The sequence below is a fragment of the Aptenodytes forsteri genome, unplaced genomic scaffold, assembly GCF_000699145.1.
Source record: "Aptenodytes forsteri isolate BGI_AS27 unplaced genomic scaffold, ASM69914v1 Scaffold159, whole genome shotgun sequence".
NCBI lineage: Eukaryota > Metazoa > Chordata > Aves > Sphenisciformes > Spheniscidae > Aptenodytes > Aptenodytes forsteri.
Genome location: NW_008794747.1, coordinates 1,639,687 through 1,660,882, shown reverse-complemented (window position 1 = coordinate 1,660,882; position 21,196 = coordinate 1,639,687). Strand labels below are relative to the sequence as shown.

At 40.7% G+C, this 21,196-nt stretch overlaps 1 protein-coding gene across 1 annotated transcript in view; it reads right to left on the bottom strand.

Annotated features, from left to right (window-relative positions):
* BCAS1 (breast carcinoma amplified sequence 1) overlaps positions 1 to 18,568 on the bottom strand; it is a 49,290-nt gene extending 30,722 nt beyond the window's left edge. Inside the window, exons 1-5 of the mRNA XM_009274057.2 lie at positions 18,500 to 18,568; positions 18,312 to 18,393; positions 7,769 to 8,181; positions 1,855 to 2,010; positions 1,243 to 1,287 (exon numbers count right to left, since the gene is read on the bottom strand). Of these exons, the coding sequence (XP_009272332.1) occupies positions 1,243 to 1,287; positions 1,855 to 2,010; positions 7,769 to 8,181; positions 18,312 to 18,393; positions 18,500 to 18,568 (765 nt within the window). The remainder of the gene's footprint in view (positions 1 to 1,242; positions 1,288 to 1,854; positions 2,011 to 7,768; positions 8,182 to 18,311; positions 18,394 to 18,499) is intronic.
* Between the last annotated feature and the right edge of the window lie 2,628 nt (positions 18,569 to 21,196).

Here is a 21,196-nt window from a genome sequence, read left to right as displayed (position 1 = left end):
TTAGAAGATTATGTTTTCAACTTAATTTTTACAGTTTAGGTTTTTCCACTTTTTTTTTTTACAAGTTTGTTAAATACATTGGATCAATCTGATATTTTCAATATCTCTAATAGCAAATGAAAGCTATGATAATGAAGCTTTCCTGAATTCACATATGAAGCACCATGGACACTAAAAACAAGTTTCCTCTTGCCAGTGGAATCCAAGAACGAATGGTTTGTAGAGAGGAAAGCAAGAGGCCGCATCTGCCTGTTACACGGAGGAGCATTTCTCAGACTGGTTCTGTACCTGTCCAGCCAATATGGATTTCAGTTCCCAGTGGGAACATCACACACTTGCAGTCAGGCTGATGCATTGTACTAGAACAGCTTGAGTGCTCAGTTCACCCCGCTTAAAAAAACCAAACCTGATCCTCATCTCTGCAAGTAAAGGGAAGAATCCTGAGCGGTCAGGGAAGGACAGCCCTCCCTGCAAGTCCCAGTCCTGCTCAGAGCAGCTCCGTCATCCTCCTGAGGTTTCAGCCACTGCATAGGATCAGCCCATCAGCCCTGACTGTAGCACAGTCCATAGAGGGGTGCTTCAGCCAGAAGAGTCCCAGAGAGGAAATGTTGGAATCTCCTTCTGCTTTCTATTGATTTCAGTGGGAAGCTGATCCTTGCCCATCCTCCTGCGCCCCAAGGGGGGACCCAGCAGTAGCTGTGGATGCACTGCAGGGCAGGGGGGTGGGAGCAGGCTCCTGCCCACCGGGGGGGGGGGGGCGGCCCCCCCCCCCCCTAGCCACAGAGCTGCCACAGGCAGGGGGACCTCACATGTCCTCCCCACCAGGATGTGGCAGCTCCAGCAGGTGTGAAGAGGGATAAAGGAGACATGCGTATACACAACTGGAAATGAAAAACCTGAAGCTTTGCACAGCTCTATGAGCAAATGGAGTTTTCTGTGGACTCAGGAGGATTTCACTGCAGGGACCTGTAGTTTTAGATCAAGGACAAGTCAGAGTAACAACCAAAAGCACTACCAGGTCATCATCAACCTTGCAGAAAATGCTACAGTTCAGATCTTGATTGTAACATATGATATGAAGGATTGCACTGTTTATGCTCATCTTCCTTTCAAATTTATTCGGGGGAAAATATTTTAAATTGCTTCAAATGGGGAAAATTGGGGAAAAAGCAACACAATGAAGAGGAAATACCTGTGTCAAAAACATCTAGTGACCAGTGACAGAATGAGGAATTTGCCTACCTTGTCTTCAGAATCACTTTTGGCTTCAGCTTTGCTTGGGGAGACCTTAAATGTATTTGAGAAAAAACAAACAGTCACACCCAATTCAGTCTTTCAAAAGATCTGAAAGATCATATGTTTGAAACTAGCAGCTTCTTCTAGCACAAAGGTGAAAGTACAAATATTGCTTCCCCCATGTGGGAAAATTTATAATATAAATGTTTCTTGAGAACAACTTAAAGTCAATGGCTAAAATGAAAACTATCCGGACCAAAGATATATTATTCAAACTTATACATCCAATTAATCCATAAAAATGAACTTTTAGAGGTATTACAAAATGAAGCTTCATCATGCAGAAAATCCTTAGGACAGCTAAGTACCTCCAGGTCTACCAGTATCTATGCAGAAAAGGAAGTTTCCAGAGTCAGTCATCATCATTTGATCATAACCGCACTGTACCTACACATCTCTATCGCTCTCAAGTCATTCTCCAAGGCATCTGTTTGGCTTCATTACTACTCAGTGCCCGTGACAGCAAACATGTTACATTTAGCTCAACATGTCCACAGGGGATTTTTATAAGCAATTTAAAGCATAGCCTAGAGATGAAAAGGAAAGGCAAAAGCTTACCAGTGTTTTAAGGAAACTCATGACGGAGTTATCTATTGCAGCAGCTGGTTGGGGGTTGTCTTGTTTTACCTCTGCCTTTTCAGGTTGCTCAGCAGTGAGACCGTTGACACCTGCTGAGTCCTGCTGTAGGTCTTTTTGGTTGCAGTCATCTATCTCCTAAAAAAAGAGGGCAGAGTTTCCTCAGTCCTAGCTTGGTTAATTTCCAGTGGAATGCAAAAGTAACATTTGTGACTTGCATTATGTTGCTCTGAGAGTCACAACCCTAATTCCAACCATATTTCTTCAGCCTACGTATTCAGAACAATCGAGCTTTTATACATCTCTTTCCCCTCTTTTCTAATATATTCAGCATTTGCCGTTGGTTGGAGGAACATTGTTTTCAGCTACCAAGTATAATAAACACAAGTAAAGTTGCACACAGCATCCCAAACAACACCGCTTTTCTCTTTTCAAGGCTGAACTTGTGAATAGGAACAAACGCTGAGATTTTGGCCTTTGATGGCTCAGTGTCTGATCGTACCATACAAAAATCGCTTCCGATACTTTGTATTCTGCAATACCAGAAATAATTTTTATCTAGCAAACACAAACAGGGTACAGATTAAAAGAAGGAAAAAAGCAACAACTCAAAGTAATTCTTCTGACCCAGATGGAGCTGCTCCCTCTCTTCCTGGAATTACAGTTCCCAGAGCCCAAAAATAGTTTTCCAGTGCTCAAGCACTCACAAGTATGTAATATTAAGTTTTACTCAGTTTCTGTTTAGACACCTAAACAAGGGTCTGGTTTTTAAAAAACTCTTCTTGGACCAGTTTTGGAGACCTTGGCACCCTTTTACGCTGAATTTGCCTGCCGTTCTGGCCACTTTTGCCTTGAGCCTGCACAGGTAAAGCCAACACAAATGTTATGGAGGAGAGAGCAACTTGAGACAAGTCCTCATGTCCCATTCAGCATTTCCTTTTTTAATATTTAAGAGCACTATATCTGGCTGGTAACATCCGAGTCTGTTACCAATAATCCTCCTCCCTTTTGTCTATCTGTCTACATTGTAAGTGCAGGGCTGGATCTGTCAATTATTATTAAAGTAAATTGTGCCTAGCATGATGGTGGCCTCGACTTTGGTAGGGGATTTGAGACGTTATTGAACAGACAATCATAGCAGTGCCATAATTCGTCAGCAGAAGTTAGCATCCCCAACTATTTAGACAGCAGTACACATCTGGTCACTTAGGAAACAGTGACTAGAGAAGCAGTTATTAGAATACTAGATGCCCAGATTACTCCAGAGAAAAAAATCAGGACAAGAAATAAAACTGATGAGCCTGTCCAGGTGTCTCCAGTAAACAGCATCTTTGAATCACTGCTCTCAAAGACTGCCTGGAGGTCTAAGTGACACCAAGGGTTTTTTCCTAACCTGCCAGTTAAATATAGTTGTTTAGTGCCATTTTTACCAGGAAAAGTTAAAATAAAATTATACTCTTGAGAACTTTTCCCTGTACTGGGCTATTAAAAAACCCCCACAATATTTGTATAGGATTTGCAGAGGACATACATTCCTGTAGTTCACTAAAGGAAGGAGTAGACTAAAGATGCATAACTGTTTTAAAACTTTGGAGGGCTAATTTGGCATCAGGAAAGATGAGCATGGAGTGGCCAATCTCCATGCAGCATTTAAAGAGTTAAAATATGCAAGGTTTTACTTACAAGAACAGACTTCTGTAATTCTCCACCCACCGTTTTCCAAGTTTACCCAGGAAGAAACACAGCACAGTAGTTCAGAATGCTTCAACAGGCTATTTAGAAGTTTCTTACAAGGGTCTAACACACCACTTTGTCCAGCTGCCAGTTATGGGCCAGAGTGGCTCCAAGAACAATATGTCCCATGCAGAACGCATGTGGCCACGCCAGTTTTGGCAGCCCTGCTTCCAGGGACGCTATCTAAGGAGCTCCGGTCACATGAAAAATGCTGGCTCTATTTCAGATATTAAAGGGGCAACAAAGGTGTGAGGCAAGAGATCAAAGAAGCAGGAGACAGAAGATATGTTGCTAAACAAAACTAGCTTCATAACTGAAGTACTTGATGCTATCAAACTCTTTACTACTTGATGCTATCAAACAAAAATAAGCAAACCTTTTTTTTTACACCCACAAGCCCAAGCTCTGGTGTTGGGCTGCACTCTGTTTAGGAGGAAGGGATCTTTTTGCCAAGCATCATAGTGAACAGCTGTTATCAGCAGCAGATACCAACCGGGACAACTGCAGAGGTGACAGGTACCACCACTGGCAGCACTAGCTGTCCCAGGGTATCTCCCTGCGAAAGCCACACTTTGTCCTGCAGAAATGAAAGCTACTGCAGACTGTGCAGAGCTTGAGGCACGATGCCATCCAAAAATCCCTGAAGTCTGATCTGCAGAGCACAAATGGGCCCCATAATAACCCACTACTGCACGAGGAACCCTACTCCAGGATTCCAAAGCCAAGGCTGCCATTAGCTACCGAGATACAGCTCAAATCTGGACTTTGATAGATGCTGTGATCCATCTTGCGCTTTTGTGGGAATACTGCTGTAGGAAGGAGCACAGACTCAGGCCATCAGCATATAAATCAGGGAGAGATAACGTGGAGTCCTACAATATCACATTTTCAGAGCCGTAGTCAAATAACCACAAAAACCTCTGTAGCAGCTCACTGCATAATATGCTGTGCAAAGCCCCGGAGGCAAATAATGAAAGAAAATTCTAGAAACAACAGAAGAAAGTCAGTATTAGAAGTTAACAGATACTATGTAAATGTTCAATTCATTCCTTTGAGGAGCCAAATTTGGGGGTAATAAACACCTTAAATACTTATACTGTAGTTTCAGTTCGGTGATTAGGAAAACATATCAAAAGAATGTATTCCTGCCAGCACTTTTGTTTGTATGAATCATGGCTCAGTGAAACATTTCAGGCATATAATTTATCTTTTCTTTGGCTTACATAGTAAATGCTTCATGAATTCATGAATTCTGTCCTTGTTTTAATTATGCTGTGTTCTGAATGTAGTTTTGTAGACCACAAAAATAAAGAGTGGTTCACCAAACACAGAATGTTTGTGCAGCTCAAGCTACAACTGTGGAGCCTCTCTCTTACTTACCAGCAATGCTGTTTTGTGTTGGCACTCAATTCAGGGAAAATTTGCTTTGCCTTTAGCTTTTACAGATACTACGAGTCATAATCCACCAAAAAAAGAAAAAAGAAACTGTTGGCAGCAATATCTGGATTTTTAGTACAATTATTTGGTAACAGTTTGTAGTTACTACAGTAACAGCAATTTAATTAGACTTGGTCGTTCTCCCATCCTACATGAGAACTAGCAACTTTAGAGGGAACAGAAGGCAACTGTGCTACAAGGCAGAGCCACAGCCTTTGTTTTAGAAATGGAGTTAAAGTAAGTTTGGCAACATATCAGAAGTGTTTAGTTGACATTTTTCCCAGAAAAGGTCCTTAACTTCTCTCTGCCCCCAACATATACTCCTTTTCGTATTTGAAGAATAAAAGACAAAAATCATAGTCCAGAAATTCAAGGATGAGGTTAAAATTTCACTCTCCCCTGTGATACAGTTCTGCCACTCATTTACACCGAGCGACTTGAACCCCGATTTTGTGAGTCCTCAAAGATTTTCAGTGATACAGCTTTAAGGACACGTGTAAAAGATGTACAGGCACTGTTGTTAAACAGGAGACCTGTCCTCAAGCAGGCCCCCAGGCGCCAAAAAGCTGTTGTGTGGGCTAGGATCCTGCAAACATAACCTACAGCTGATGAGTGCCTGGGATTTCCAGATTATTCCCATTAGTGAGGCTCAGGATGTGGATAGGTATAAGCTGAAGACTGGAACAGAATTCAAAATTAATAAGAAAGCTAGGCATTATTGGTATAAAAAAGCTTGATCTGAATGAACAGTGCTTCTAGTATCTGTTTGAACTGGCAGAAGAAGATTTAGATTATCTCGTCCTGTCCCTGATGGTTGCTCATTACAAACACTTGCTTACTTGAGCTTTCCCAACATGACTATTTGCTACCAGCAAATGTTTAACTCTGACTTCTGGTTAAAGCTACTTCAGATTGTTATTTCATTACAGAGAGTTTCACGCTGTACTACTTCAACAGCACGAACCATGACCTTTCACACTCTGTAGTCTGCAATCACAGCAAAATAAGAAATTATGAATTTTGCATTTGATTGTAAAAGTCACAATTCTTGCAAGCCACAGGCAAAACTTATTCTTTCTGTGCATTAGTCAAAAATATCTGCAGGAATTTAGTGTTGAAAGGCTTCGGTCTTATAAGCTACAAGCAGAGGTGCCAGTATGCACTAAATAGATTATTCTTTCTGAATTATTCACCCTGTTCTGTTTATGTAATGAATGACTTGATATTCTGCTAGGTTGAGACTACAGATTCTTTAAATGACCGTGCACGGTGGTCTGAAATACTAGTGATGGCTGCCACTTTTGAAGGGCAATGGTCAAAAATGCAACTGTTTAGTCTTACAAATGAATCTTCAGAAAAATATTACCATTTATAAGTTTATACAAGAAATGTGATCTTCAGATTTGAGGAGGCATAAGATAGAGAAGACAAGGTAGAAGAACAGAAATTGAAGAGACTTTGGGGGACAACCTGCAGTGTCATCAGTGCAAGCAGTGAGCATCTTGTGAACTATGTTCAACACTATTCAAAGCATTAGCGATCATACAGCAGTCTTATTTGTAAGCCTGAACTAGGCCAATAAAAGCAGTTACTATTAAAATGGCATTTACACATAGATTCTGATGAGGGGGCCATGCAGCTAGATTCTCTCTCCTGTTCCTAATGTTGGACAGGATTTGAGCTAGATCACCAAATAGTGTATACTGGCATCTCTCCAGCAGAACTAATAAGAGTTATGTCACTTATCCCCATCTGAGGGATGGACTTTTTCAGTAGTTAACTACCTGAAAAATAATCCTACACTATAGTTACTGATATCAAACTTTGCAGAAATTGTAAAATCTAAACTCATGTCTGTTTTCAGCTCCTTTCTTTGATTAGCGTGCTCTCTCAGATAAGTTACTTAATTTCTTATATCTCATTCTTATCCTGTAAAATCAATTAAGAGTTATGTCACTTATCCCCATCTGAGGGATGGACTTTTTCAGTAGTTAACTACCTGAAAAATAATCCTACACTATAGTTACTGATATCAAACTTTGCAGAAATTGTAAAATCTAAACTCATGTCTGTTTTCCTTTCCTTTCTTTGATTAGCGTGCTCTCTCAGATAAGTAACTTAATTTCTTATATCTCATTCTTGTAAAATCAATTCTAAGGGACCACGTTGCCATTACTAAAACAATCACAATAGCTAAGAGTGCAAAAATTGCTACTGCATAATATTCCTTATTCTGGTATGTAGAGTATGCAACAAGCAGCTATGGCTCAAGAAGAGTGACTATTTTAAGAATGGCACAAAACATGCTAAAAAACTTCTTTAAAATGATCCAGTGTCAAACTCCAAGCTCCTAAAGCAAAGAAACAATTTTACTTTCAGGTATTTTTGCTTTCATTTGTAGCTGGCTGCTGTTCATCATCCCGGCAATTGGCGCATGAACACAGCTATCGTGCCTAAACCTTTCAGAGAAATACAAATGAATTTAAACTCGAGGTCAGATGCCAGCATTTAGTCATGAGGCAGACATCAGAGCCATTACCACTCCACCATAGCTTCTTCTCCCATACCTTTATTCAGCCATCCCTGCAGGGGGTTACCTGCAATACTTTTAAGAGCAGCACCGATTCATTCACACAGCCATCATGACATTAAGTTGTCCTGCGCTATTAATATTCCTAAGAGGTTTCATTAAGAGTGAAATGGATATTCCTACTCAAGCACTTGCCTTCCCCTGTGGGACACTGTTTGATGTGCTCTGTAATCCAGCAGCCTCTTTCACTGTGATGCGCCCGTCAGGAAGGTCTGAAGTCTGCTTTTCCTCCTGGGTATCAATTTGCGTTTTACTCCTTTCCTTTCCCTTCTCCAGTTTGAAGATCCTGTCAAAGAAGGTTACTTGTTTTGGCTTTGAGGCTGCCGCATCCTCTCCCTCAGGTGTCACTGATGCTGTGAGATCGATGTCACGAAGCGAGGCTGCCGGCGGGGCCCAGGTCAGGTTTTTATGTGCGCCTTCCTCCCGTGCAGCTGCTGCGGGAACCTCCACGCTGTCACTTGGTGCTTTGTTCACTCCGGGCGCCTCTGAGCTGACATCAAGTTTCACCGATCCAACTGATGAATCTGTAGCTGGATCTTCAGTACGCCCTGGTACAGACCATGAAAACGCAAAGACAGAGCGGGATTTAGCAGATGGCAGAGCTCCCCTGGCAGCGCTCCCAAGACTCTGCCCGCCCGCGTCGGGAACGGGGCTCTGCTCCATTGTCTTCGGGGAAGAAACGGCCGCATTATCCCATGCAACACTTGCCTTTGCATCCACTACAAACAGAAGCATAAAACAGTAATTATCCAGCACAGCAAAGAAGTTATACTGGTTGTACAATTAATCATGGTGACCTTGCTCTTTAATAAACTAATTCTGAAACATGGAGCCTCAGGGAGGACCACACAAAGTGCAGCTTGTTTAGAGACCCTGTTGTCCTCCTGTGCTAAATACAAGCTGCCGCTCATCTATCAGACCTGCCCATCTGATTTTCTTTCCTGTCATTCCTCATTGAAGTCGGTGCAAGTTTTATGTTCTCCACAGCCCCCTCTCAGCTGCCAAAGTCAGATAACGGCCCAGGTTTTTGACTGCTTAGCCCGGTGGACATGCTGAGGATATTTACTTGCCAATTAAAATTAAAGTAATATGCAAAAAATAAAATCAATAAAACTTGAGACAAAGTTATATATTAATATTACACTTTCCTCTGCCAAAGCTAAATGAGAAAAAAGAATGGAAACTGCAAGGACTGATTTTGTTTCCTGGCTTGCCAAACTCCCCACGGGGCTTTGCAGTCATAACTTATTTCATTCATTTTCCAGCGCTGTTCCTTGCCTTGCTGCCTACTCTCCGTAGTACAGTTTCTACTTGCACTTCTCCTCTATTGTCTGTAAGTTAGTTTAAGCCTGATTTGAATACTTATAAATCACATCTGAGCCAGGCTTCTTATCCTTACATTTCTGACTCTTTTTACCCACAAACAATATGGCCCTTAATCACATTCCCCCACCCCTCAAAATTCTCACAGATAATTCCCACTTGTGTACATACATGGCCATCACACTGCAGATGTGAAAAAATCTTTCCTCTTAAAAATGTATTTTATTATTTTATGTTACAATGGCACTTTGATAATACAGCTGAGGTGAAAATCCCTAATCCTGTGTATGCAGACGGGCACTTTGATAATACAGCTGAGGTGAAAGTCCCTAATCCTGTGTATGCAGACGGGAGGAGAAGGCTCCTGCTTTACAGGAGACAAAAGAAACAAGAGACAAAAGAAAAAAAAAATCTTTCTTGTATCTGTTTTGTGGATGGGAGATTGAATCACAGATTATGTGGTGTGAAACCCCAGTAAACAAGAGGAGGCTTGTCAAGAGGTAAACCTTACAGCTCCCCCTCAGCTTGAGCTTCTCTTCCCTACTTTGACTAGAATATATCCGATTTCCCTGTCAATCATTGCCACAGATTTCAAGGATGAATTTAGATCTACTTAATTATAACTGTGAAAAACTGACAGTCTCAAACTGACTTGCTAAATTAGAATTTTAAAATTGTCAGTTTCAGTGTAAAATTAAAATTATTTCAAATCATAATTGTAATAGTCTAGTCAATATTATGCCCTTCACATTTTACATTAACAGAAATAAAACCCCAGATACCAACAAAACCTGACTAAAATGCTTGTCTTCCACAGCACAGATCTTTAGTGTTCAGTTTCATTTTTTAAATTCCTTTTTAAGATAAAGAAAGCAGAACCTTTTTAGATCACAGCTGTCAAAACTACCCCTTAGCTTTTCACAGAAAATTACCCCAACTTCCCCCCCGGCCCCCCAAGGATTTTGCATAATGACATGCAAGCATCAGCAGGCACTGTATAACATGTGTCTGTATCCATTTGATACTGTCCTCCCGCGGCAGTGCCCAGGGACCCTGGTCACATCCCTGGGCAAAGGCAGGAGGAGAACAGAGCCCCAGCATCCAGCCATGACATCCCCTTCCCCACGGCCTTAACTCAGTGACCGAGAGTCCCCGCTGGACTCTTGTTTCACAGTTCAGGGTTGGTCCTGACTAGCAGGAGGTGGGAGCTTCATACACCCGAGAGATGAGAAGTGCTAGAGCGTGGCGGCATGCCAGCGTGAATCTCAAGTGACTTTACTGAAATACTTGCCAGCAGTGGAGGCAACAGCTGACAAAGTAAGGGCTGTGGTGGCAGGATTCACGACTGCGGCCAGGATTTTACCAGCTGCCAGAGAGCTGGCACCTAACTTCTCTACTTCTAACATTCTTAACCTGACATTTGCTTTCTTATTGTGTTTTGGGCATATGCAAGCATGCAGAGGGGCCAGAGCACCTCAGTACAGCCTGTTCTGTCCGGGTGAATAGATTTTCACTTCTTTGTGTGCATTCTAGTTTCTTTCCCTGGATTCTCTCTGTTACTATTAGTGTAAGAAAATAACTCATGCTGGCAAGAATCCTTTGCCGGTAACATTCTTCTGCAATATTTCATGAGCACCTATTTCAACATAGTGACATGCAAAGGAAAGGTACAAATAATTAGCTACTCAACCACCTATTCAGTTATTCAGTCAGGGCCACTTCGTATCAGTTATAGTTTCCTAAGCCTCCCGTAGTACTATATGAAAAAGAACTGAAGCACTAACTTCTAATTATAGTTGGAAACTTGGGAAGGAAGCAAAAAGCAAACCCTTCCCCAGCTAGAGAAAGCAGAAACAATATCCATTGGAAAATAATTGTAATAGATGCTGAACTTCTGTTTTATGTAACAGATAAAAAATGAAACACAGGAAAACTGTCTTTAGTATAAAAATAGGAATATAAGCTCATCATTAAGAAAATCAACCAAACAAAAAGTAGCTCATGAACCTATCAAGCTCCTTTTATCTCTAATTATCATGGAAGGAATGAAAGACCTGGAAAATATCACTGGCATGAGCTCTGCAGCATGTCTTTTGTGTCAAAACAGTTCAAACTGTTTCAGGGAAAGTCTGCTCAGACACCAGGCAAAGCAGATCCCACCACCAGAGAGCAGACACTGCTGTGGTGGGCTGAACAGAAGAGTTTGACTCATGCCATATTCACAGCAAACTGTAAAGGAGACAGGCTTTGAAATTGCAGTATTTGGATGAAAAGTGCATGATATTTTTGTTTTTAAGGAGACACAGAAGTGCCATTCTTTCCAAAATTATTCCACAATCCAGAGGCAGAATTAGGAATAGAAGCAAAACCTCCAAAATTCTAGGCCAGGTCTGCAAGTAGATCAAAGCTACTCATTCTGAATGAGATTAATAACTGCTCTGAAACGAAAATCAATATACAATTTACAGCACTGCTGTGAGATTGCATTTCATACTACTACTACTACACAGGCATTTTCCTTTCAAGTATTTAACAAAAGACAGTCACACTACAAAAGATTTGTCCTTTCTTTCCCTTCATCAGGATATGTTAAAAAGGCAATACTGCACAAAGCCGCTATGGTGTGTAAGAACACACTCAAAATAAGAATATATTTTCTGAAATTTGCCAGATTAGACCAACATTTTTTCCTTGTCTTATAAGAAAAGCTGTACAGAGAAGAGTAATGGTTAGCGCAATGTTATGTCAGTACCATTTCCCTGCCCAGAAGTAATTGCTGACAGACTTCGTACCCTTTCCTTTCATATCCTTGACTTTATCATTAAGCACTTCCATAGGCTGAGGATGAAGAACAGCACTAAGTTTGCTGACACAGAATGGGACCAAGTCTGCAGAATTAGCACTGAATTTTAAAAAGCAAGTGCTTAGGTTTTAGTAGACAGAACCAGCAAATAAAATATCATAATGGACAAAGCCTTGGGGTGAGCAGAGTCTTTAAGTTGACCACACGAGCTGCAAAACTGACCATATAGGTATGGAATTATTTGTGTTCATTATGGGACCTAGTGTACCCAGAACCCCATGGGCAGGCAGCAGAGCTCAGAAAACATCGGTGGGGAGTGCCTGCAGCAAAGCACCTATTTCACATGTGTTTGGGACCAAGATGCAGCACGTGACCAGAGGGAACGGCAGATGCAGGCAGGAATCCTGAGGATGTGACTGACATGAAAGGAAGTTCAGAGCCACCAGTCCGACATAAATGAAAAGGCTGCCTGAGCTTTTGTCAGCTGATTTGCTTTTGCTAATCAGTGGGAATATAACCAGACTTCAGCCTGGTGCACACAACAGATGGCAGCCAAACTCCCTCAAGTGGGACCAAAAGCAATTCTGTCCAGCACTTCCAGATTGCCTTCCCCCCTCCTCCACTATAACCTGATTTTCTCTGAAGCTTAGTTTGCTCTTTTTATTCCTGGCAGCAGCCTAAGCCATGTACTAGGCAGGCATCTATTTTTGATGCTCAGTTTGCCCAAGATAAATCCTTCAGATGCTTTCTTAAAACATGCTCCTTTTCCTTAGCCTTTGATTGCTAGTCTGGTTTCAGCAGTGATATGCACCCTCATGGCTAATACTTACACATAGGGAATATATAAAATAAGGTCCTGTGATGTCTTACATTGGCAGCTTCTCACCTCCTGCCATTTATCCTACTGACTCTTTCACAGGGCAAGTAATTTTTAGCTGTTGAATGAGGAACAACTTGAACTGGCAAGGTCTTCAGCATAAACATCTCCTTTTGTAGGCCACTAGCATGTGAACATGCCATAAAATAAATGCTATGAGAAAACGTTTTCTGATGTTGTTACTTTTGACAATAGGAAAAAAAATCAGGTTTTTTTGAAACTGAATGGAGCAAGCCATTAGCTACAAATATGGTTTTAGTATCTTTGACTATTTTGAATACAAGCCACTTAAACAGATACTTTGCTTAGCAATGTAATTATAGTACCACAGCATTATCTTGTTCCCTGGAGTTTAAATAATCATGGAGACAATAGATTTTAATGGCCATGAAGGAACCATTAAGGGCTACAAGGCAACATTTGGCACTAAGAAGTCCATCAGCATAGGCCAGCACAATGGATTATAATAGCCCTGAATGAATTACTGCAGCAAATACTAGGCTTAAAAATCTAAATACCTAGCAACAAAGAGTGAATTTTCTAATTTACATTTCTGATATATTTTTATAGATATTGCGTAGATTAATTTTTCCTTCCATTATTTAGAACCGAGTTGGTATCATAATGCTACAGTAGATGTAAAATTTTCAGATCTCCAAGTATACCTCGTGTTTGTGTGGGAGACCCCCAAAAACTGTTGTGACAAGACTAAATGACCGAGTTTTCAGAAGCATTAGAGAATTCCAAAATAAGACATTTTCCCCCTTTCTTAAAAAAGAAAAAACATACTAATATTCTTTTGCAGTCTTGCTCAACTATTCCATGCAAATAAAGTTGACAGTACATTTATGCTCTAAGAATAATTTTGTTTCGCTAAGTTAACTAGCATTGTTATTTACCTAACAGATTTACTGATATTAATGGAAATAGGGGAAGAGAAGCTAGCAGCAAGAATAGTAATGATCATTCTTCAAAAAGAAAACCCAACTAAAAACACACTGTGTTTCACACCTTACAGGCACAGAGTTATTGCTATACACCCATTTCTGTTAGATACTGGCTAGTAGCAGAATTTGCTTAATCAGATTTATGCTCTGGAACAAAGGAGTTGCATCTTAACTGAACTTTTATTCCCTGTGTAATCTTTCTTTTTATGAGCCGGTCATGTTTTAATCTGCATGTAATTGCTGCCCGAACACAAACAAAATTTTTTTCCCATTTTGTCCTCCTGATACATTTCTGCTCTATGTAGTGCAAATCTCAGAGATACGCGTCTTTTAGTTCTGGCCTTCTTCCCTTTACCTGTTGTCCACCAAGTACTTACATTACTTAAAGTTCAAAAAGGCCAACACAAAACATTAGGAAGAGTCAGGATCAAATTTGTTATCCTTTTGCTTGCAAAGCAACCTGTCATGAAGTAGCAGTAAGGGCACCACTACTATTTAAATGGCAGTACAGGAGGAGACGGTGGATGGTAGCACTCTGTGCAATGTCTGCAGCCCCGATAATCAATAGGAGCAGGAAAGGCAAGCCACGGAAAGAATCCCTAAGTCCACACATCTGTCAGCCTGTTTGAGCAGAAGCAGCAAATGTCAGGAACCAGCCACCAATCTGCTCACCCAGATGTGAAGCAGATGGTGACGGGGGTCTTCCAAATAACATTACTTCCTCTGGTCATATTAAGTTAACTCTCTGGATTCTTTTTTTCATTATGTTAGCAGATATAGATTTCATAGACTCATTTATCAACTATACCATTTAATGCACAGCACATGGTCAGATCACTGGCAATCACAGAAATGCAAACTAACAAGACAAAGACCACAAACATACATCTAACACTATTAATAAAATCCTCTTGCTTCACTTGCCTTTTTTGCAGCTCTTTTGCCTTCTCCAGAAGTGCTCACTTTATGACCATAAAGTAGATTACAGTACTATTTCTTGCATTATTTCATTTTAGAAATACTATCATTTTCTGTAGGAATTACTTCTATCTCCAAACAGCACTTGAAGTTTTATTTCACCAAGACCTTCATCACATTACACAAACCAGTGAGATTTCAGTGTTATCTAAATAGTTAATGATTTTAACTGCTTTTTAAACATTAATAAAGTTAAAATACGAGTAATATCAACACAGGACAGTCCAATTTTTCAACTTGCTACTTAAACGGATTTAGTAATTACATTAATTAGGTAATCCATTTAAGTAAAACAATGCCATATGCTTCATTTTATATATTAAGAGTAAAATGTACACTTATTTTCTAGGTCTTCAGACCTAGTGTAAATCATCTGGCTTTTATTTACTTCCCAGAACTATGCTGGTTTACACCAGCAGAAACACACAGCTACAGGCTTTTATTGTCTAGTAGGCAACCATTTAAACTGACTTATTATAGCTAGATAGCATTAGGAAATTAGCCATGGAACAGAGATTCTGAACTGTAATCAGTACCATCTGCATATTGCCACACCAGTCTGATTATTTTTGTCTAAGCTTAGATTTTTCAACGGGATGTAACAGGCTGAGAAGGTTCTCTTAACAATGAATAACAAAATAATATTTTCTTTCCTTACAGAGATTGGAGAGAATTGTTAGTTTTTATTGTATTCTGAAAACAGAAAGAAAACCTATGCAAGGAAAACACTGGTAAAATTAACATGGCTGAATCTGCAGAGATGTGAGCTGAAGCAATGCTGCTCAAAAAGGCTCCAAAGCCAACAAGAGGTGGAAGGAGAAATTAATGAGGTGCTGAAAGGTGAGGAGAGACATGTCCGTGGATGAGAGCGATTGCCCATGAATATGTAGTTTTGAAAAGTTATCTCCACTTGGAGCCAAATTTTTAATACTCAGGCCATGTAGTTCACACCAGATCGTCAAGATGCCAACACTGGAAGTGGGGCTCAGCTGCTGACAGGCACCTTTCCATGGGGAGCCCAGGGTCCAGCCTGCCACTGGTGTGATCACCTGAAAACCTGGTTGCTGTCCTGCTATGAAGACCACCCAAATAGGTCTGAAATGGGATGCACTTGCTGAGTAGTGATTTACCCATACTCCCACCAACTCTTCAACTTCTACACTAACACCCACAGTTTATACATAATAGGGGCATATCGATTTTATTTCATTAGCATACAGAAAAAGAGAAACAAGTCGCCATTGTCCCCCACCATGCTCTTGTTGCCCTGGCAGTAGTTGAGTAATACCCAATACATCCTATAACAGTAACGGGAGAGAGGTGATCAGGGTTACATCATCAGTCTCGTGACACAGTTTGAATAAATTCTGGTAAATAGGACTGACTTCTTGGTAATAATGTTGTCAGCCATGCTGCATTCCCAGCTGTTACTTATCTACCTCTATGAATTACTGTGCTATACCCTAAATTCTCTAGAATTCAAACACAGGCAGTTGACAGTTAGATTTTGTTTACGAAGATCTCACTGCAGATTAGACATACTCTGCTCTCTTCAAGAAGGTCTACTACCTCTAGAATGAGAGCAAGGAAGGTTTCTATATATGAAAGGCACCACTAAGGCCCAGCTCAGGATCAGAAGCGGCATTTCACCGCAAAACCTCAGGTCCACAGGCAATTATGTTATAACATCACTGCAGGTAAAATGCCTACCACCTTACAGTACTTTTCCCGGCAAATCACTTTTTCTAAATGACAAACAGGACAGAAAAAATATCCCTATACATATTTCCTTGTTAACAAATAATTGTTTGGTATCTTTGAAGTCAAAGCAATGCACCTACTCAAGAACACAGGACCAGAAATCAGAGAACAAGAGGGAAATGTTTAGATGAACAAAGAGGTGCTCACATTTCTATCATATCATTTGTTGAAATTGCTACTGAAAGGATCAGAAATATGGTTTCACAAAAAAATGCAGAGGTGGTTTCTAAGACTTAACAATCTTGTGGATGAGAACCTGTAGCTAGGGCCTGGATTTTATTTTTAATTTTATTTCATTTTTTGTAACCAGCTTGCAAAGAATTTTGTAAAATTTTCTTTTATTAATGTTAAACTGCTCAAAACACCCCCAGAAGGCTAAGTGCATGCAGAATGTTTTAAAAGAATGTCTTTTATTGCAGTCACCAAAAGAAGTCCCCCCAAAGCAGTTTTCTACTCCCTTCTTTTTCCCTTTGTCACCTTAATACAATATTACTCTGGGCTTTAAATAATTTACACTAAAATATTTCTTTTGGGCTTGTAAGATTCCATCACCCTTTCCTACACTCAATATTTTAACAACCTGGGGAACTTGGTAAGCACTCCTCGGAATCATGTAAATGCCAGATCAGCAGGGTGAACTCCTGCTGTGCCAATCTCAGGTATCCCTTGAAACACCTTCCTCAAGCTCCTTAACAAAAACTAAATCAAGTGAGACGCATTGAGCTCATTGGTAAGCAGATCAGTGTTACCTGGAGCAATACAATAGTCTTTTTTCCAGCCCATTACTGTCTTACCTACTCTATCCATCGCAAGATACTCCATTTCTGCAAAGCTTTGTACTGTTCTAGGCTGCTTATCTTTAGGTATCATTATTAGGCAATTTGGGGATAGACCCTTAAGTCTTGGGCACATTGTTATTTCTTTTATAACCAGAAAATTATAGTGGCTTTCCATATAACAGGCCAGTTTCTATATAGTCCCAGAGTTGTGCCCACTGTGACCAGAGAACAAGTTTGGCAAAGCAAAGCAGCCTAATTAACAGCACAAACATTTGCTTCGCAAAGGTTACTCCTCCACAGTAGTTGGGGAATATTTTAAAGCTCAACAAATTAAGTTTCTAGCCTGCATAAGTTTACATTTTTCAATGCATTCAGTCCCCTCCCCCCCCTTTTTTTTATAGTCTCCTACATCCCCTCCAGACTATCAGTTTCCACACCAGTGGATATTTCAATCTGGCATCCAAGCACAACATCATCACCTGGTAACTCCCTGCTAGCAGCAGGGATGCCATGACATTATTTAAAGACAACTTGCTCCCCCTTCCAACACATGAACCACTCTCTTATTCCAGTCTGCAAAGCAACATTTCATTGTGTCCCCCACAAACACCAAACTTCACTAACAGGCCACTGACCCTTGCATTGGTGCCGTTGCTGCATCATGCCCCTTTCAGGAGCCCCAGTTTGTGCTCCTTGCAGCAATGATTCCTCCAAGGCTTGTTAGAGGTGCTATTTCCACCAGAGCCCAAGCAGAGGTAGTTTATCACAGGACACCCTGAGGTTTGTGCAGCAGCCTGAAAGGGACCAGTGCCAAACCACTCCTGCCCTGTAATACTTCACCTTAACCGAAATCTTCAGTCTATAAAACCACTTTTTGTGGACCAGATACAGAACCAAATTCTTAGAACAATTAAACAAATAACTTCCAGAAGACTTTGGAAATATTTTCCTATTTTACTCTTCATTATCTTTAAACTTTAAATTTTTAAAATAAAAACCACATGTGCATCCTATTTTACTCTTCATTATCTTTAAACTCTCAAGCTTCTGAAAAACCACATGTACTGATTCACAAGTAGGAGCTAAAACATGGGCTCATCTTTTAATCTGAGACCATGCACCAATATTTATTGTTGCTCCAATATAAACCTCTCTCTGCCTGTCTGGTGGCAAAAGAAGTGCAAATATGCCACCCTTTCCCAGTATGTACCTTCACCGTTCATTGCAGGAGAATGAGTCTCAACAAATGCAACGGATCCATTTTTAATATTGTCAGGAGATTCAGATAGAGCCTGAAATAGCAAATATTACAGTTCTTAGGACTGGGTACATCACGGGATCTGAAATTTACAATATTGCAATAGCCAGGGAAGATGAGAGTGGGCAACTCCTGCTTACCTGATAGCTCTTCACTGTGCACGTATTGTCTTCTTCAGCTTCCTCTGGGACACTCATTGTATTCCCCATGGTTCCTGTAAGGCAGAGAAAAAACCAAACCAGATAACCCTTTGTTTCTCATTAATATGCATTTACTGCCTAATTCAAATTAAGAGACAGCCAATGGTGACAGACTTTGAGAGGCTGTTTAAATTCCTAATAAGTCCCACCTGCTTTCCCAAAGGCACCTGCCCTAGTCATCAGTCTGCACCAACCAGTCTTACTCAAACCCAGTTGTGCATAGGGGCTCACAGCTGCTCACTAAAAATGGTACAATCTAACAAACTTTTCTTGTTTGTTGAGGGAAGCTGGATGCAATCACACCTGCATCGTTAATTAGGACTCAGTAGATAGTAACATGGAGCTAGCAGCAGAATAAAGTGAAGAAGACCAAAATATATGAATAAATTACAGCAGCGTGGTGGGGTTTTATATTTTTGTTTGGTTTTCATTTAAAAAAAAGAAGAGAGAAAAGAGGCAGCATGTAAAGACATCATGCATGTAAACTCTGAGAATTAGGCCCTGTATGTCCTGCAGTTATGTATAACAAATCCTCTGGGTAAAATTCTCGCCTGTGGCTGTGGAAGTATTTGGTCTGCTCTAGACAGCTTCACCGGTCGACTGCAGCTCACAGAAGTAATGAGCTACATTTCCTTGGCTAGTTCAAGCACTGCCAAGACTGTAGCTGCAGCAAGTCAGAGACAACATGAACCAGCCACCGCAGCGTTCATCTGTGGTCCTGGATGCGTTTTTCGAGCATCTTGTGTTGCCACAGGTGTGGCACTACTGATACCCAAGTTAGCCAGTTTCAAATGGCTTTCTTATGTTCATACCTACTGGGGTCACAGCTGTGACTACAATCCAGGCATAATCTTAGCTAGTTAATTACTATTAGTCCATTAGATAATTCAACACTTACTGAAACTGTTCTGATATCTTTAAACTTTGTTTCAGGAGCAATGTGTTTGATTCTATTTTAGCCTCTTTCCTATGTACAAGTACACATAAACCTGTTGGGTTTTTTTTGTTTTGTTTCTTTCTTTTCTTTTCCCCTTAATTTAAAATACATTTATGTACCCTCTGAGCTCACTACGCTTTAGGACTGTAAATTCTTTGGGGCCAAACACACTCCCTGCAACATGGTTGAAGGGCAAACCAGATTGAAGTTAAGAGAAAGGTTCCTATTGACTTTGGCTCAGGATATATATGTATATATACTGTTAAAGCTACACAAATAAAAAATAAGGAGAAACTATTCTGAGCCACACCTTGAAAGAGGAAGGTATCCAAAGAGAGGAAGGCAGAGGGCTGGAGCCAGCTCCAGCCTCAGTGCTTATCCTGTTGGATGTCCTGCACAGCCACCACGGGTATCAAGTGCTCTTCTTCTGTTTTATTATTGCTCTGGCTTATGCCTGTATGAATCAGTGAAGCTGCAGAGGTATGGATGAGAACAACTTCTTTAGTGTTTTATTTAAACAGCCCCTGGCTATTGGAGAAACGAAGGAAAAGAGTAGTCTTGCTAAATCATGTTCACTAGAATTTGAATGCGAGAACTGGGGGCAGCTCTCCTTTCAGCCCACAGCCCCAAGCGTCTGCTTCCAGTTACTGCTTACAGAGCTCTAGCTGGTTGTGGTTTTTTGCTAACCCCAACCTACAAACCTTTGCTTTATAGGGATGGTCCAGATCTGGTTTCTATTTTATGCTGCACCCTAGCTGATGTGAAATCCAAGCTGGGCCTCTCTCCAGAGATGGTTATTGTTCTCTGCTAAGTGCCTAGTGCCGCGCTGGACACTGAATGGCCCCCACTGATGCTGAAACATGAACTGCAGTCGTGCGCTGCCGCGAATCGCTGCATAAATAGTGGCTGTAGGACTGAGCCTTGATTTCAGAGTGCAGAGTCATTTTACAGGGATTTTATCTTCTCAGCTGATATTTCCACTATAAATCAGAACTTCTGATTTATGGTGGAAAACAGCCAACGTTTCCCCATGGATGTACAATGGCCTCTTGTCCTTGCTATGTAATTCTGTTTCCTAGCAACTTTAAGTATTATCCTATCGGAAGAGAAGAAAACAAGATTCAAATCCTACTGCTTAGTCTCGATGGTAAATTTAGTATCTGGTTGAATCTGGAGGATTTACTTTTGTTTTCCATTCACAGGGCCGCCTGGTTTATGCCAGGAGACAACTTAAGCAGAGGATGGAATATTTGCAGGTTATGTGCTTCCTTTTTCACATGTGCTATAAAGTCAGTACATATCTGAGGGGAGTGAAAGAAGCAAATTCCTTTTTTTTTTTAAATTTCAACAATGATTTGTAGCTTGATTCTCAATTACTCCAGTTTCCTGTTGATGCAGCTCTACTCACGTCAAGAAAGTTATCTTTATCTGATACTGAGCAGAGATCACAGGCTCCGATCTCTGGCATATTTTACTCTAGGAGAGATTACCCATTTTCTACAATCACGTTTATAATTCTCACAGAAATAAAACACACACAGTGGTCATGTGGAATTTTTAAAGATTTTCACTCACCAGAACCCTCTCTCTCATAGAAAGCTGGACAAGACTTGGAGGCTATTTTTGCTAAAAATGGGACAAACTTGCTACATAAGCCCCTCAGGAATATGATCCCAAACATCAAATGCAGTTCTCCACAA